We start from the raw sequence: 18583 nt of genomic DNA, 5'->3' as shown, positions 1-18583 counted from the left end.
AGCTGCAGTTAGTAATGGCTTTTCTTCATTTAAAGTATATTAAAATTAACTGTATATTAAAATTTATGTTCCATCTTTCCTTCTTCTCACAGGACAGTGAAAAGAGAACTCCACTTCATGCTGCTGCCTATCTTGGAGATGCAGAAATCATTGAATTGCTTATTTTATCTGGTATGGTAAGCTCTGTGTAAGAGCACATCATGCACATTTTGGTCATATTTAATATTTATTAAACCTCATTGACTATTTCTTCATATTTGTTAAACAACCTGAAACTTATTTGTTCATTCTAGAAGTAATGATCTCATATCATGTCCCAGGTACTGTGCTGGTGCTTAGAATACATTGGAAAACAAGTCACTGCCTTGTGGAGCATATACTCTAAAGAAAAACAGGCTACAAATACAAGTAAATTTTACAGTATGTTAGAAGGAGATAAGTGCTATGGAAAAATGAAAAAGTAGATCAGAATACAGTCAGCCCTCTGTTTTCATGGGTTTTGAATCCATGGATTCAAACAGCCACAGATCAAAAATATTTGGAAAAAATTCCAGAATGGTCCAGAAGGCAGAATTTGAATTTACCATGCACTGGCAACTATTTACATAGCATTACATTGTATTTACAGCTATTTATATAGCATTTACATTGTATTAGGTATTATAAGTAATCTAGAGATAATTTAAAGTATACAGAAGAATATGCATAGGTTATATGCAAATACTATGCCATTTTATATAAGAGCTTTGAGCATCTGTAGATTTTGATATCCACAGTGGGTCCTGGAACCAATCCCCTGCGAATGCTGAGGGACCTCTGTAATGGAGTGGGATGAGCATTATATAAGTTGGGTATTATATGGAGTAGTCATATAAGGCCTCATTGACCACAGAGTTGCTGGGAGATGATAATAGTTCTCCAACGAGGAGGTGATAGTAGCTTGGAGCTAGTACAGCATTGGAGGGGATTAGAAAAGATGTGATTGTAGATATATTTTGAAAATGATACCAGCAAGATTTATGTCTTTAAATAGCTTGTGTCTAATTCTTTTTGAGGACCTGTAAAATATATTTTAGGAAATTGTACTTTATTTTTAAATTTCTTCTAACCTGTTCAAGACCTTACAATATGAAGTAATGGTAAATCTGTGTCCTATAGCATAGCACCTATGGTGGTCAGACTTCTTGCAGTCCTAAAACAGGCAATCAAAGAGAGCTTAGAAATATTTTTGTTGTATCCAGATTATCGTAAGTGATATTTATTGAAAAAGGATGCCTGTGTTTGAATTGTGCTTGTGTTGCCAGATTGCACAGATATATGCATAATGCAATTGGAGAGATAGTATCATTCCTTTGATATTTGGGAGAAGGAGCACTGAGAGAAATTTTGAGTGAAAATCCTCTTAAATAGTAGCCTGAATAGAATTTTCCCATTATAAATTAATAAAGTTTTTTAAATGTGGTTTTTATAACAAATTGCATGATCTTATAGAATTACAGTCACTTATGGACCAAGCTAATATTCTTATATTAGTTTCTTTATGAATAACTTTATCACTGACGTACTTCCTTGAAGATGTCTGTTCCTCTGTGGATGCTAGCTCACTAGTTTTCAGCTGAAATTTACTAGAGGTAAGAACTGAGGAGGTTCAAGAGAAAAATAATGCTTCCTCTTAATTGAGGCATATTCTGCTTTAATAATATGTCCAGGACCAGATGGCTTCACAGGTGAATTCTACCAAACACTTAAAGAAGAGTTAATACCTATCTTTCTCAAACTGTTCCAAAATTTGAAGAGGAAGGAATGCTTCCAACCTCATTTGAGGTCAGCATTACCCTGATACGAAAATCAGAAAAAGACACTACAAAAAAAGGAAGTTACACCCCAATTTCCCAGATGAACATAGATGCAAGAATCTTTAATAAAATATTAGTAAACCAAATTCAACAATACATTAAAAGGATCATACACCATGATCAAGCGGAATTTATTACAGGGATGCAAGGATGGTTCAGCTTCCACAAATCAATCAATGTGATACACACCTTAACAAAATGAGGCTAAAAATCATATGATCATCTCAATAGATGCAGAAAGAGCATTTGACAAAATTCAACACCTACTCGTGGTAAAAACTCTCAACAAAGTAAGTATAGAGGGACTATACCTCAACATAATAAAGTCCATATATGGCAAGCCCACAGCGAACATACTTAAAGCTGAAAAGCTGAAACCTTTTCCTCTAAAATCAGGGGCATGGTGAGAATACCCAGTCTCATCACTTTTTCAACAGTGTCCTAGAAGTCCTAGCCATAGCAGTTAGGCAAGAAAAAGAAATTAAAAGTGTTCAAATTGGAAAGGAAGAAGTAAACTGTCTCTTTTTGCAGGTGACATATTACATATAGAAAACTATAAAGACTCCATCAAAAAACTATTAGAAATAATAAACAAATTTAGTGAAGTTGCAGGATCTAAAATCAATATACAAAAATCTGTGTGCTTGTATATACTAATAACTATCAGAAAGAGAAATTAATAAAATAGTTCCATTTATGATTGCATCAAAAGAGTAAAATACCTAGGAATAAATTTAACCAAGGAAGTGAAAGAGCTGTACACTGAAAACTATAAGACACTGATGAAAGAAATTGAGGAAGGCACAAAGGAATGGAAAGATATTCCGTGCTCGTGGATTGGAAGAATTAATATTGTTAAAATGTCCATACTACCCAAAGCAATCTACAGGTTCAGTGCAATCCCTATCAAAATTCCAGTGGCATTTTTCACAGACGTAGAATATAACAATCCTAAAATATATATGGAACCACAAAGACCCAAGTAGCCAAAGCAGTCTTGAGAAAGAACAATAAAACTGGAGCTTCCGGGGGCTTCCCTGGTGGCGCAGTGGTTGGGAGTCTGCCTGCCAATGCAGGGGACACGGGTTCGAGCCCTGGCCTGGGAAGATCCCACATGCTGCGGAGCAACTAGGCCCGTGAGCCACAACTACTGAGCCTGCGCGTCTGGAGCCTGTGCTCTGCAACAGGAGAGGCCGCGATAGTGAGAGGCCCGCGCATCGCGATGGAGAGTGGCCCCCACTTGCCGCAACTGGAGAAAGCCCTCGCACAGAAACGAAGACCCAACACAGCCAAAAAAATTAAAAAAATAAAAAATAAAATAAAATAAAAAAAATTAAAAAAATAAAAAACTGGAGCTTCCTGATTTTTAAACTATATTACAGAGCTGTAATAATCAAAACAGTATATAGTATTGGCATAAAAACAGACACAGAGATCAGTGGAACAAAAGAGAGCCCCAAAATAAACTTGTGCATATTGTGATCGATTAAGGCAAAGGAGCTAAGAATAGACAATGGGGAAAGGACCATCTCTTCAATAAATGGTGGTGGGGAAACTGGGCAACTATCTTACACCATACACAAAAATCAACTCAAAATGGGTTAAAGACTTGAACATAAGACCCCAAATCATAAAACTCATAGAAGAAAACATACAGGGTAAGCTTGGAATCAGTCTTGGTGATGATATTTTAGATTTGACACTAAAAACAAAGGAAACAAAATCAGATATAACAAGTGGGACTACATCAAACTACAAAGCTTCTTTCTGCATAGCAAAGGAAACCAACAAAATGAAAAGGCAACCTACAGAATAGGAGAAAGTAATGTGCAAATTATATATCTAATAAGGGATCGATATCCAAAATATATAAAGAACTCATACAACTCAGTAGCAAAAAACAGACAAACCAATCTGGTTAAAAGTCAGCCAGAGGGACTGAATACACATTTTTCCAAAGAAGACAGAGATATGGCCAAAGGTACATGAAAAAGTGCTCAACATCACTAATCATCAGGGAAGTGCAAAGCAAAACCACAATGAGATACCACCTCATACTTGTTAGAATGGCTATCATTAAAAAAAAAACAAGCATTAACAAGTATTAGCAGGGATGTGGAGAAAAGGAAAACCCCTGTTGGTGGGAATATAAATTGGTATAGCCACCGTGGAAAACAGTAAGGAGGTTCCTCAAAAAATTAAAAATAGAACTGCAATATGATCCAGCAAACCCACTTCTGTGTGTATATCCAAAGGAAACAAAATTACCATCTCAAAGAGATACAGGCATGTTCATCGCAACATTATTCACAATAGCCAAGACATGGAAACAACCTAAATGTCTGTCAATGGATGAATAAAGGTGATGTGGTAAATGCATACATTGAAATATTATTTGGCTGTAAAAAAAGAAGCAAATCCTGCCATTTGCAGCAATATGGATGGACCTTTAGGGCATTATGCTAAATGAAATAAGTCAGAGAAAGACAAATAATTCATGATTTCACTTAAATGTGGAATCTACAAAAACCAAATTGATAGAAACAGAGAATAGATTGGTTGTTGCCAGAGTTAGACAAGTGGGGGGTGGAGGAAATGAGTAAAGGTGGTCAAATGGTACAAACTTCTAGTTATAAGATAGTTCTGGGGATGCAAGCTTAAAAGTTCTCATCACAAGAAAAAAATTTTAACTATGTGAGGTGATGGATGTTAACTTATTGTAGTAATCATTTCTATATTATATGTCAGATCATTTTGTTCTACATCTTAAACTAATATAATGTTATATGTCAATTATATAATAAAACTGGGGGAAAAATAATTATCACCCAGAACAGTAGTCTTCAGACAGTATATGTACACTCTAGAGGTTCTGTAGTGGTGCTTCACAGGTTCTGCTTAAATTTGATTTGAATGCCATGGTTGTTGAGGCCCAAGTTATACACTAATTTACATACCCCGATTTCAAAATAGCCTTATAATTGTATTGAATGGATTTTTAGTAAGTGATAAATTAGAATTGAAACTAGGTGTTTAACCTGATAATTCCCTAAAGAAGAGAAATAAATACATGAAGGGGAAAGTAGACAACAAAATTAGGCTAATTTGTTTGCAATTAGTAATGAAAATTGTTACTGAAAAGTTTAGGGTGGACTGTTCTTACCCTTCATGTTAGTTACCAATGACATGTTACAATAGTAATTAGGTTAACTTTAGTGTAAGCTTAAGAAAATTAAGCAGTGTGAAATAATAATCTCCATTTAGCTCTTGCATTATACAAAGTCATGGTATGCTCCAATAGGAACACACAATAAAGTAAATTACTGTAATTTCATATTATAAAAACTACTTTGGTATCCATGGCAAGGAACAAATAGTTCCTAAAATATTTCTCTAAAATGAAAAGTGAAGAATATAAGGAAGTTGATCGTTCCTTAGAGCCGTGTACTTTGATGTTCATGGATGTTTATGTTTCAGGTTTTGGTTGTTTTCTGATTTACTATGATGAGAAATTAGGAAGTAACGTTCTGTAATTTGTTTCACTCTTGTGTTTCCATTGTCAAGAATTACAACGTTACAGTTTATTTTGTAATCATAATTTCCACTGTTTTATCCACACACACTCTGTCCTTATTCATAGCTTCTCTATTCCCAGGTTTTAAAATTTTGATGTCTCTTGGTTGAATAGACATCATCATCAAGTAGTTTTTGTTTTTATATTTTCTGTAAGAGCTCATGGATATTGTATTCCATGGTATCTTATTTATTTTGGACCGTTTCCTTTTTTTATTTAGCTGAAGGGTAGATTAGCTAGTTATAAAATTCTCAATTTACGCTTTTTCCTTTCAACATTGTAGATGTTACTCCACTGTCTTCTAGCGTTGAGTGAAAGTCTTGAATTGAGCTCCTCTCTGCTTACATTCCATCCCCCCATTACACTTTCCACCACCATAGTCCATTCTCTTCTGCCTGGATGCCTGTAGGATTCAATTCTTTATCCCTGAAATTCATGCTAACTTTCCTAGGCTAAATCTGTTGATTCTTTTTTGCTAGGGCATTATGTGAATGTACACTTTTAGTTTTGAAATTCGGATTTTTATTTCATTTATATCTTTCATTGCATCTTTGCATGTTTTATTTCCGTGTGTTTTTCTATCAGTACATTTTTCTGCAGTGTGTTTTGCTACTAAAATGGATATCCTTCATCTGTCTTTATCAGCTTTTTTCTGATTGTAATTTTGTCTTTACATTTAGTTTTAAGTTACTTCCTTTTACCTATCCTTCATTCATTCAACAAACACTTAATGAGCCCGGCTGCATAGCAGGTACCGTTCTAGGTGCTGTGGTAGAGCAGTGAATAAAATAAATGAAGTCCCAGCCTTTACGGACTTTATGTTTTAATGGGGGAGATAGTAGCAAGTTAATATGTAGTTTGTCATGTGTTGATAATTGCTATGGAAAAATTAAAGGAATGGTATGTTGGGTGGGGATCAGTTGCTATTTTGTGTTGGGTTATCAGGAAAGGATTCAGTGACATTCGAGGAGATAAGCAAATAAGGAAGCGAGCCTTGCATACGGTGCAGATGTTTAGTGGAAATTAAGAGATTAGCAAGAACACACACCGCGAGGTGTAGCGTGTTTGGAGGCAAGTGAAAAAAGCAGTAGGAGGTAAAGCAGAGGTTGGGGGTGTTCCAGGTAAAGACTTGCTTTGGCCCTTAAAGTGACGTGGAAAACCAATGGGGAGTTTTGGGTGGAGGGACAGAGGCTGACCTAGTTTTTTAAAGATTCACTCTGGCTGTGGCTTCAGATTCTCGACTGTGTTGAAAGACATGTCTACTCTGCTTTTTGTTGTTTCTAGGCTTTTATCTTTGATTGCTTTATTTTCCTTTGCTCTTTCCTGATCTGCCAGCTCTCATCTCTTTGCATTGTCTTACCTCTTTCTTGGAGCTTTTCTTTGAGGTCTCTGTTCAGAAGTTAATTTCTCTGAAGTTGTGTATAAAGAGTAGTTCACAAATTCTTCCTCTCCTTTCCTGGGATAATTTCTTTCAAATATATTTACCTATTAACTGTATTTTGCTCAGTTTACTCTGCTTTTGTATATTTTTGCTCTAGTCCTGTGCTGAATCCTTTAAGTTTTTTTTTTTTTTTTTTTGGCCACACCATGCAGCTTGTGGGATCTCAGTTCCCCTACCAGGGATTGAACCCGGGCTGTTAGCAGTGAAAGCGTGGAGTCCTAACCACTGGACTGCTATTATATATCATTGAGGAATATGCTTTATCCAGAACATCTATTTGGAGTAGGGAGGGGCAAAAAGTTAGCATCACTTAACGTTTGTTTCTTCACATAGCTCTCAAACCAAATGTGTTTTCTTTCAGTCCTAGTAGCATAGCTTCCTTTATTCTTGATGTACTACAGATAGTTGGGGTGACCTGGCAGCTCCTTGGATCACAGGTTCTTAGGTTGTGATCGATGGTGATTGGCTCTTACCCTCCATCTCCAGCAGCTCTGTCAAAAATAATGAAGACTGTTGAGGTCTATCCCGATGGGGCTTTTTCTGTAAACCTACATCGTTGGAAACACCTCATAGATTAACTGTGTGGTTTCCTTTACTCATAGAACTACCTGTTAGATCTGTGGGAAAGAACTACAAGACAGAGCTGCCAAGTAAACTATGAAAAACCTAACAAACTTTTTATCTTAGGTATTGGCATATCCCAATGATCTGTACTGTTCTAGGGTGTGATAGCTTAGGAGTGAGTATAATTTGAACCTAATACATTTTTAGAGGGTGTCAAATTCAGAACCAGGCAGATCCATCTCCTGACGGTAAACATGGTCCTAAAGTAAATCGCTTGAGGAAATTGGATCCCAAAGATTACAGGTGGGGAATTTTGAAGTGTGTCCATATTTCATTGGAGATCAAAGAAGCCTAACTAAAAGAATTGTGGGCTGACTCACATGATAACTTCTTTTTGAAAGGGCTGTTTTATCTTGAAGATTATGAGTTTGGAGGAACTAAGGTGATTGGCAGTGGAAAGAATCAGAACATGTGAAATTCCTTAAAAATTTATTGACTTAAATAACTTTGTGTTACACGTAATTAAAAAAAAAAAACCCTTAAAAAAAATAATGAAGATTCTTCCTTGGTCTCTCCTGTAGTACAGCCTTACCTTGTTCTTCTGTGTTATAAAGGGAGATTCTCCTGTGGATGACCTCTAGATCATCTAAAAGGGTGTTAGATAGGGATTCTAGGACACAAACAGTGGAGAGAAGGAGGCAAAAGGACATGCACACAAACACGCTCTTTTAGTCGAATTGGTAGCCTTCCTGAAGAAGCTTCACTTGATGTCCATGATGCATTTTTAAGATTCACGGATGAGGGGTATAACTTTTGACATGTTATATGTAATCAAACAAGTGAATCCTTCCATAGAATCTATATAGTAACACTAGAGTCTAGTAGAATTACTCTTACAATTATTATTGAATGGAGCGAAGTAATAGGAAGCAGTGAGTGCTTACTATATCTCAAGTACTATGTTAAATTTAGCTTTTTCATTTATGACCTCATTTTATCCTCTTAACTCTGAAGGTATTATTATAGATAAAGGAAACGAAAGCATTTAGAGATGTGGTAACTGGCTGAAAGTTATACTGCTAATAAAAGCTAGAGCCAGCATTTCAGACCCAGGCTATCTGACTGTGGAGTTCAGGCTATCTGACTCTTAACTCTGCTGCAGTCTGAACTGTGCTCCCCTCTACACTCTACCCACCCCCATCTACTTAGCATTTAGTAAAATTTGTATAGGAAATAACTTTTGTTGAAGAACTTCTGTTTTAAGGACTAAATTTACTGGCTGCCTAAATATAGATATTTTTATGGGAGCCATTCATGTAATGCTTATATTTTTCAAACCTAGGTTTGCCTCAGGCTGTTTCTAGCATGTGTTAGGTGGTTAAATAATGTGTTGAATAAGGCATTAGTCAATCATTTAATTGGCCTTTTTTAGAAAATAAAGTTCTTAATAAGGAAATATGTGTACTGTGTTTCTGGTATTAAGAATTAGACCTAAAGTGTGTGCCCTTTGAAAGACTGCAGTGTTGGTGTATTAGTTTACTAGGGCTGCCATCACAAATTACTACAAGATGAGTGGCTTAAACAACAAAATTTATTTTCTCACAGTTCTGGAAGCTGGAAGTACAAGATCAAGGTGTTGGCAGAGTCAGTTTCTTCTGAAAGCTGTGAGAGAAGGCTCTGTTCTAGGACTTTCTCCTTGGCTTGTGGATGACCGCCTTCTTCTTGTGTCTTCCATCAGTACATGTCTATGTCCAAATTTCTTCTGCTTATAAGGATCCAGTCATATTGCATTAGGGCCCCTGCTAAAAAAACAAAAAAACCTCATTTTAACTTAATTACCTCTATGAAGACCCTGAGGTGCTGGGGTTAGGACTTCAGCATATGAATTTGGTGGTGGGGACACAGTTCAACCCACAATATCTATATATCCATAACACCCTCTTAAATGATACAGTGCACTAGCTTGGTGGTAGGGGGGGTGGTCTAGCATCACAGGTGGAAAAGTGGAAATGTACTTGCTTTTTGCTCATTCTTCTCCCAACCTGAAAACGGAATCTGAAGCTTTTGCCACTGCTTTTGGTAGACAGCCAAAGGAAAGCATTATTTCCCGTTTGGGAAGAGTGCTAAGAGTACTTGGCTCCTGACCCAGCTCACTGTATAGGGACTATCTCCTCTGTGGCTTAGGAGCAGAGAAAAAAACCTATGCTCTGCAAACAGAAGTTTTAGAAAATTATTAGTGGGACTATAATTATTACAAACACATAGGAAAATAGAAATAATTTTAATAGCATCAACTCTCAGGTACTTCGCCTAGATCAGAGGCTGATAGACTTTTTATGTGAAGGGTCATACAGACACACTGGCAACTACTCATCTCTACTCCTGTAATGTGAAAGCTACTTATTTAACATGTAAGGGAATAGGTGTAGCTATGTTGCAGTAAAACTTTATTTATCAAATAGGTGGCTGGCAATCTGTGGGCTGTAATTTGAAGATCCCTGGTATTGATTATAAAGATATTATCTTATTTATTTAATGTTAAAGTAAGGCAAGGTATTTAATAAGCATGAAATAATTTATTCTGAGTATTTCAAAATAGGGTAGAATATTATCACTGGAAATGGATCGTAGAGATCATTTACCACAGCTCTTATTTTACTGATAACTGAGGTTCAAAAATCAAAGAATTGGCAGATCTTGGTGAGTGATCAGATTAGGGAGAAAGCAGGTGAATTAGTCTTCTTGCGGAATGAGACCTAGAGTCACATGGGACACTTGTGATTTGGATGCCTGACTTTGTAGAGCTCAGAAACAGGTGCTCCCTGTGTTGTTTTAACCTGGGGCCTAGCCTCCCTTGAGAGAGAGAGACAGACAGAGACGTGCATGGGCGCGCACACACAAGGATTATTATTACCAAAATGAAGGCGTAGGCATATGAGGAGCAGCCCCAGGTCACACAGCCTGCTGTTTACAGAGCCATTATTAGATCACAGGTCTTACTCCTGGGCTCCATCCACTGACCCCTGACTGCCTCCTCATATGTCCAGACCTCTCTTCAGCTGCATTGCTGGCTAGAGCCCAGGATAGACTGATAAAAGTGAACCAGATTTTTTATTTTTTAAAATTACTTTCTGTTTTATCTCTAAATGTAGTAGACATTTATCTAATTTTGGAAGAAATTTTACCTTAAATATGTTTTTTCTTTTAAAAAACTATTGTTTCAGAATATATTTTATATGTGTGAATTAGTAAATGAAAAGATTGGGTGAAAGGAAGAAGGTTATCTGGATTTTTCTGTATAATCTAACTGTGGTATCAAATGGATACAACCAAGCTTTTTGGACGACCCTGCAGTTGATTTTTGCTTGCTTGTTTTCTTTTTGCTTTTAACATATTGGAAATCTAATCACATCTCTGGTCGGGAAAGGTGAATCCAAATTCAGATATTTGATGTGATGTAGGTTCCGGCTGCTTGTTCTTCTTAAGGGAAAGCTCGGTTGATGTACATTTGATGGATTTGTGGGGGAAAGGGAGTCTAGTAAAGACAGTCTTTGATTTATACAGTTGGGCATAACAACCTTGGGTTTTTCTAGATATGCTGCTAGCACTCAGGAGGCTTTCTTTGGGTGTCAGTTTGCAGTGGTCATCAGTGACATCATCCTCAAATTGCTGTCTTGTCTTCAGCTTCCACAGCAGCGCTTCTCCTACCACAGGGTCTCCCAGTAGCCTGACTGCAGCAGTTGAGATGGCGCTGCTATTTTGTGTTCTTTCCTGTTTTAATGATTAGGAAATAGTAAAGAAATTAATCTTTTCTTGGTGACTTAAGATCATCCTTTTGAATCACAAATGTTATACTCTGCCAGGTAGAGAGCCTGTGATGATGCCACTGGAGCTGTTACATTTGGTTTTATTTCTCTCTAGGAAGACTGTTTTGTGTTTTCAGTGGATAGGATTTCTTTCTTTTCCCGCCCTCGCTCCCTCCCTCTTCCCTTCTCTCCCTCCCCATCTTCCCCTTTCCCACTCTCTCCCCCTCCCCCAGGTCTGTTCCCCTCCCCCTCTTCCTCCTCTCTGTCTCCCTCCATCCCCGCCTCTCTCCCTCTCCCCTCCCCATCTCCTTCTCTCTCTCCCTCCCCTCCTCTTTTTCCTGTCTTCATCTTCTTTGTGGCTAGTTTTCAGCTGTTGGATTAGTTACTTTACTCTGGAAATGTCTTTTCCATTACTGGAATTACTTTGTACTGTGTATATGAATATGTAGCTAATTTTGGAGCTCTCTGTGTGGAACAGAAGTCTGGTTACCTTCAGAGAGCTCACATGAGATGAGCTCTGGTAGCCTGGACGTCTGATGTGCACTGCCATGTTTATTGTTCTTAAGCCATTTTTCATTGTGCAGCCAACTGCTGCTCTTATAATGGACATTGCTATACCATGTTTGTCTGTTAATATATAAAGCACATACTAATTTACCCATGTGGGCAGGGGAGATATTTGTTGTATTGTGCCCTTAGAGGTAGCTCAACCATTACTCACATACTTGACCTTTATTTTCCAAGGAATTGAAATATCTGATTAGTGTTAACTAGAAGAAAGATGACTTAACACAGTGAGTGTCTTCTGAGATAGGATATGATTAGATGTCTAAAACCCCATTGTGCTGATCTTCCTGCAGTTAAGTATCTTTAGAATCTTTAAAAAGAGCAAGCCAAATTCTTTATCAAGTTGTTTACTAGTTGCAAGGGGCAGCATGATGTGTTCTCGTTAAGCCACTAGTGGATTATTTGTTATAGTCACTCATGTTTTTGACAAAATTAACTTTGATTTTGTTATTAAAAGTGAAGAGAAAGACGATTTAATTAATTAGTTAATTATTGTAACTTAAAATGGAAGAATGAAGCAAGCAGGGTATTTTACTTTGGGCTGCCAAATGCACCATAAATATTAGATTTTCTTCCTTCAGTTGTATATCTGATAACCCATTTCCAAAAGAAAGACAGACTATCTTCACCCTCTTCCTGCTTTCCAATTTTTTCTTTGCACTTGAAGCCAAATTCTTGGAGTGTTTTTTCATGACCACTCCTTTCATTTCCTCTTCAGTACATTTCACTTTTTGAATATGTAGTATTTCAGTTTCATTTCCGAATGAAAATATACACACCTTTAAAGGTATACAGCTTACAGCGCAAGTTGCCTTTCTACCCTAGTTCCCCATCACATCATCCAGTTCTCATTGCCCCCCACCACCAATGCAAACACATAGGCAACCGCTGTTCTTAATGTCTTAGCTTTCCTCCAGGGTTTCCTTTTGCAAATGTAAATATAGATACTTAACTCTTCCTTTTACTATGTAAAAGTAAAGAATATTATTCATACAGCTCTTACTTATTGCTGTTTTTACTTTTTATTTCTCAGATCTTTATCAGCACGTAGAGATCATCCTCATTTTTTGTGACAGCCACATTCTATTTCCTTGTTGGTTAATGCCTTGAATCAGACTTCTGACCCTTCCCATTTGTTGGAGGCCCATTTTCAGGCCTCATTCTTCTCTACTTCTGTCTTTCCAGGGTACTTGTGTCTTTTAAGTGTCTGTGTCACTACCCTTCAGGCCTTAATGCCAGGACCTGCCCTCCTACTGTGCACATAAATACAAAATCATAGAAAGAGGTACAGGGATTATAGAGAACCATTGAAGTTCCAAGTGATAAATGGGGAGAAGGAAGGAGCCTCTTCACTGTCTCTAGGGCTCCAACTTTCTGACCCGTGAACATTTCAAGTGTTTGTGCTCTTACCCAAAACAAATGCTGACTTTATTGTGGTCAGAAAAGCCTCTTTTCACCATTTTGGTCTCCACAGAACCTGGCCGGTAGTTGTTCAGATGTTTATTACATGAATGTACCACTGTCTCTGGCTGGGTTTTTTGTTTTTTAATTTTATTTATTTATTTATTGGCTGCGTTGGGTCTTCGTTGCTGCACGTGGGCTTTCTCTAGTTGTGGCAAGCGGGGGCTACTCTTTGTTGCGGTGTGCAGGCTTCCCATTGCGGTGGCTTCTCTTGTTGCGGAGCACGGGCTCTAGGCACATGGGCTGCAGTAGTTGTGGCATGCGGGCTCAGTAGTTGTGGCTTGCGGGCTCCAGAGCGCAGGCTCAGGAGCTGTGGCACACGGGCTGAGTTGCTCCGTGGCATGTGGCATCTTCCCGGACCAGGGCTCGAACCCGTGTCCCCTGCATGGGCAGGCGGATTCTTAACCACTGTGCCACCAGGGAAGTCCCTCTGGCTGGTTCTTTATTTTGCTGACTCCCTTTCTTTCTCCCACAGCTTTAAGCAATCTTGAAAGCTCTCCTGCTGGTTCGTGATTCACTGGCCCTGCCCACACAGAGTTCAGCTTCAACTGCTGCACTTGTGGATGATTTCCTACACCTGCCTTTCATTCATTTTCTCTCACATTCAGACTTATAAAATCTACCTCTAATGTATCTGTGCTACATGTACTAGGTACATTGGTTCATATGTTAATCTTTTTTGTTGGTTTTTGTTTGTTTGTTTGTTTGTTTTTTGACCGTGCCGTGCTGCATGTGAGATCTCAGTTCCCTGACCAGGGATTGAACCCGTGCCCCCTGCGTTGGAAGCTCGGAGTGCTAACCATTGGACCACCAGGGAACTCCCCTGTTAATTTTTGTAACAAGGTATTAGGGGATCTGGTTTATAGATGAAGAAATGTAGGTTCAGAGGGATCATACAGCTAGTTAGGGACCTATAGCTAGAGGTTATTCGGGCTGTAACTTGGAGTCACTGCACTTGATTATTACTTAGAACCTCACACTCAAAACAGAATGTAAACATTAGGATGTCTGAGTTCTATCCTTGGTTCTGCTGTAGTTGACTCTGACGGTGAGCTGCTTGCTTGTACCAGCATTTCATCATCTAGAAAGTATGGAGGTTGGACTAGGTTCCTAAAGCCTCTTCTCACTTAGCTAGTTATGATTCTAGATGTAAATCTAGGATTGCTCATAGTGCAGGACCTGTTGCAAGTTCCTCTAGTCCTGAGAGTCAAGGTTGTTTCTCTCTATGTAGAGGGATCCCACGGTGTGCTGCTTCTGTTTGGTGGGGATTTAAGCACCAAATCAGTGGATTTTACATAGGTGATAGATTTTTTTTCCCCCTCAAATTACATAATACACTTATTGTCTTACTATATGGTATTTCCATTCTGTTAAGGAAAATTTGTGTCCATTGACTTAATTTTTAAACAAAAAATACATAGTTGATTTGTTTTAATTATTACTACTTTAGAACTTTAGGTATAACATGGAAAGACATGTGGGTTGGTTCATTTCCTTTCTCAGTATTTTCCCCTAAGGTTATAGCCATTGTATCCATTTATAAAATAACTTTATAGTACTAAAGCATTTTTAATCATTACTGGAGAACTATTTTGATATTACTATATTGCATTATAACATGATACATTCACTAGTAAAGAATTATAATGAAAACTTTGTAATGGTCTACGTTTTATGTCTTAGTATTCTTATTCATGTATTTAAGTATTTGAGGTTTTTAACACACATTCTACATTGGGATCTGATTTTCATTTTGGATATGCTCTGTATAAAGGTGGCTTTTCTAGACTATATATAAAATGATGTTTCTTTGATTTTTAATAAAAAGAGCTAATACCTTACTGGATAATTATATCAATTAAAAAGGATAGTTTTGTTTTGTATTTTAAGGGTGATTTATTAGCAGAAAGTATAAAAATGAAGTACTACATTTTCAATTGTTATTTATCCAATTTGGACTATATGTAACTAGTATTTTCAGGACATTTATTTAAAATATTTTATGCAAAATATTTCAATCTATTTTTTTCTTCTTGTTGCAGGAGCTAGAGTTAATGCCAAAGACAACAAATGGTTGACACCTTTACACAGAGCAGTTGCATCTTGTAGTGAGGTATGAAATTTCTCTTAGTAAATATTTTGTATATAAAATCATTAAGTAGGCCTGCCTATGAGTCCATATTCAAATTCTGTATTTTCAAAAAAGGAAAAAGCAACTGAAAATACCTAGACTGGTCACTTTACTTTGGAATTTGTTCAAACCAAGTTAATTGTTCCATTTTCCTTTTGTGACTAAGGCCTCTTGGAGAGTCTGAAGTGGCAGAGAATAGAAAACCCTCCTTCTGTACTTCTTACAAGAGAGCAGTTGTTTTTCTATCTTACAAATTCCTCCTTAAGGCTTTTCTCTGCTGACTGGTTCACAATAGCCCAATAGACGTGTTGCAGAGGTTCTGCTGGTTGTGCTGAAGAAATAATCTCAGCAGTGTGTAATGACTAAATAAAGATTGTTTAGGTGAACACTGAAATTAGTTTCAGAAACATTACTTGATCTCACATGTCGCCAGTTCTAAATACAATCTTAAAATATGTTAGGTGTCTTATGAGGAAGAACAATTCCTTTTTATTTATAATCCTGTGTGTCGTTTGACCTTCAAGATAACTGACATTTTGGGAGAAAGTTCATTTTTATACTTGTCATATCTTCTAGTCCTCATAACAGCCTTGTAGGATAGATATTTTAAGGAACTGTGTAGTTAATAATTTGCCAGAAACCACTCAGCTGTTGAGTAGCAGAGATGACACAAATACCTGGACCCTCTTTTTTTTCTGTCATTTTACTGCCTTTCTAAAATGGATTGGGTACTTTATACAAATGCATTGTGCCCAAAGCACCCCTTTTACCTATCTTACGATAGTTGAAAACATTTTTTAAATAATTTAAAATATAAAAGGGTGGGACTGTATAAATTAATGTTTTCTTCAGTTATTCAAATTGTGAGAGACGAGAGAGGGTGGCTACTGCTCCTTCTGCCCATCGTGGGGCCAGATAGTTCTGGAGAGAGAAGGGGGCACATGCCTTGGGAGGGTGTTTCCCCAGGAGAAACTGGGGGCGCTCCTGTCTGTTCCTTCTTCTTTGTATTCCTCATTGCGAAGTACACCTTGAACCCAAAACGAGAGTTGGGTGAGTGAAGAGGAGTGGAGGAGAAGGTGGCTGGAAGGGACTGAAAATGCTGCGGTGTGACAGAGGCGGTCTGTTGACCATAAGCCTCTGGATTGGGAGGAGGAGGGAGGGGACGGTGGTCCTTCCTTGGTGGCTACAGCTGGTGAACTGTGGGACTTGGATCGGGAGACACTGGCTTCAGATATCACCTGCCACTTTCTAGCTGTGTGATCTTGGGCAAATCTGGGAATTCTGAAAACTAAGACCTGTTATCCAAAATACTTTGAACTCTGAAATTCATGGTAATGTTTTTAAGTTTGTGGTTAGCCCTCTTGTAGTGAAGTTTCTTTAAATAAAGGCAGTTAAGGGAGATAAACGTTGCCATCATGGCAACCTATTGATAAATTAGTCATACTTACCTATTTTTTGGTATGACTCTTGGAAATATGACTATTAAATTTAGTGGAGTTTTGTCAAATTAAATCATCACTTTGTATATTTGTAGAGATTGTAAAACAGGCCAAAGATTCTTTAAAAAAATAATTAATGTTAAAGGCAGATTGTAGGTTCCACCCAGAGACCTAACTGCTGATTTTTTATAACTATGTACGTGGCTTGAACTTAAGGGCAAGCTGTAGGTTAGAAAGCAACAGATCCTAATAAGTTTAAGTTTAAGCTTTTCAACCTAAAAAAAGTTTAGGATTTTCATCCTAAACACTACTAGGGTATGTAGTATTACTACTCTTCTGCAGGATTATGGGAAACAGCTATAAAATGTAACCATTCCATAAAAATATAACTTCTGTAAACCCTGAGCCCTAAGGATTATTTTTCTTTTAAAAGGAAAATGCCATGATTAGGAAAACTGCTAGGAAACCTAGTCAAGATGATCAGTTTCACTGGTGTTCTTTTAATTATTCCTATCATATCCTAAGAGCAAAAGAGAGCTATACTTACATTACTTACTTCATTTAATAGAAAACATAACCACAAAGGGGTATATAAAAAGGCAAAATTTTAGGTAGCTTTTGATTTATGTTTTTGAGATGCCATGAGAGAAGTAAGCTCTACAGAAGATGATTAGAGTGACTATTTTCTCACTTCTCCCAAGGACAGAGATGACTAGCGTCACTGAAGATGCATAGTAAGGAAGTTAACTCCTCACAGACAGTGGATGTCTTAAGGCTTAATTCCCTCACTGAACTTGGCTTTAGAAAGACTGCTTCGGGTTAACTATACCAAGTTCCTCAGCTCTCCTTCCATGACATGGTTTCCACGTACCCGGTCATATTGCCTGGCTGCCTCATCTCTTCTCCACCACTGGTTTGTGACTGTCAGTCTTGAAGTGTAGCATACAATCCAGCTCTCCATACATGCTGAGTATTCTTCTGAATAAATCAATTTCTGAGTATTAGGGCTTTGTGTCTGTGTGTGTGGGGGTTATTTATTTATTTATCTATCTATCTGTCTATCCATCCACATCACACTGGATCCTCTGAAGGATATGCATTTATTTTTTTAACCTAACTCCAGGAATTAACATTTTAGTTCTATCAAGATAACTGAGTTTAAAATATATTATCATGTGAGATATTAGTGGTTCACCCAAACATTGTGTTCATTTGGAATGCGTTAACCCTTTTTTTCCCTGTGCCTGACCCTAAGCTATGAATACTCTTTGGATATAATTATTTAACCTTTTGTTATCACCCCACCCCCATATTTCTTAATCTTATTTAAATCTGTGTCATAGGATATTACTTGTCTGAAGTCAAGGCACACCTGCAGCATTTCTTACACATGCATACCCTCTAATAATGGAAAAATTGGGATCAAGGTTACTCTGGTAATTTTGTCATTAGTAAAACTGTGTATATCCTTGGTTATCCCTACATTTTTTTTCTAAATGCTTGTAATGTGTTGCTAATAAAATCTAGAATTTTACTAGGGTAAGACATCAGGCTCATTGGTTTGTAATATCCAGAAATTTACCCTTTAAAAAAATTGTTTTTGTTTTTGAATCTCCTGTCTTTAGAGAGTTCTTTAGTTTTCTCTGAATTTTCAAAGATCACTGCTATTGTGATATGGCACTGACGTATATTATTCTGAGTAGTAAATGATGGATGTATTAGTCAGCTCGGCTGCCAAACAAAA

The 18583-nt window shown here is 37.4% G+C and overlaps 1 protein-coding gene across 8 annotated transcripts in view; it reads left to right on the top strand.

The window, feature by feature from the left end:
* The window catches only part of ANKRD28 (ankyrin repeat domain 28), a 176079-nt gene that overhangs the window by 103324 nt on the left and 54172 nt on the right, over positions 1-18583 (top strand). For all 8 annotated transcript variants that reach the window (XM_082392645.1, XM_082392644.1, XM_082392643.1 and 5 more), the window contains 2 exons: positions 93-171; positions 15312-15382. In XM_082392645.1, the coding sequence (XP_082248771.1) occupies positions 93-171; positions 15312-15382 (150 nt within the window). The remainder of the gene's footprint in view (positions 1-92; positions 172-15311; positions 15383-18583) is intronic.

The sequence above is a fragment of the Balaenoptera borealis genome (assembly GCF_965194805.1).
Source record: "Balaenoptera borealis genome assembly, chromosome: 5".
NCBI lineage: Eukaryota > Metazoa > Chordata > Mammalia > Artiodactyla > Balaenopteridae > Balaenoptera > Balaenoptera borealis.
Note: the sequence above shows the minus strand (reverse complement) of the source record. Positions and strands in the feature narration are given on the sequence as shown.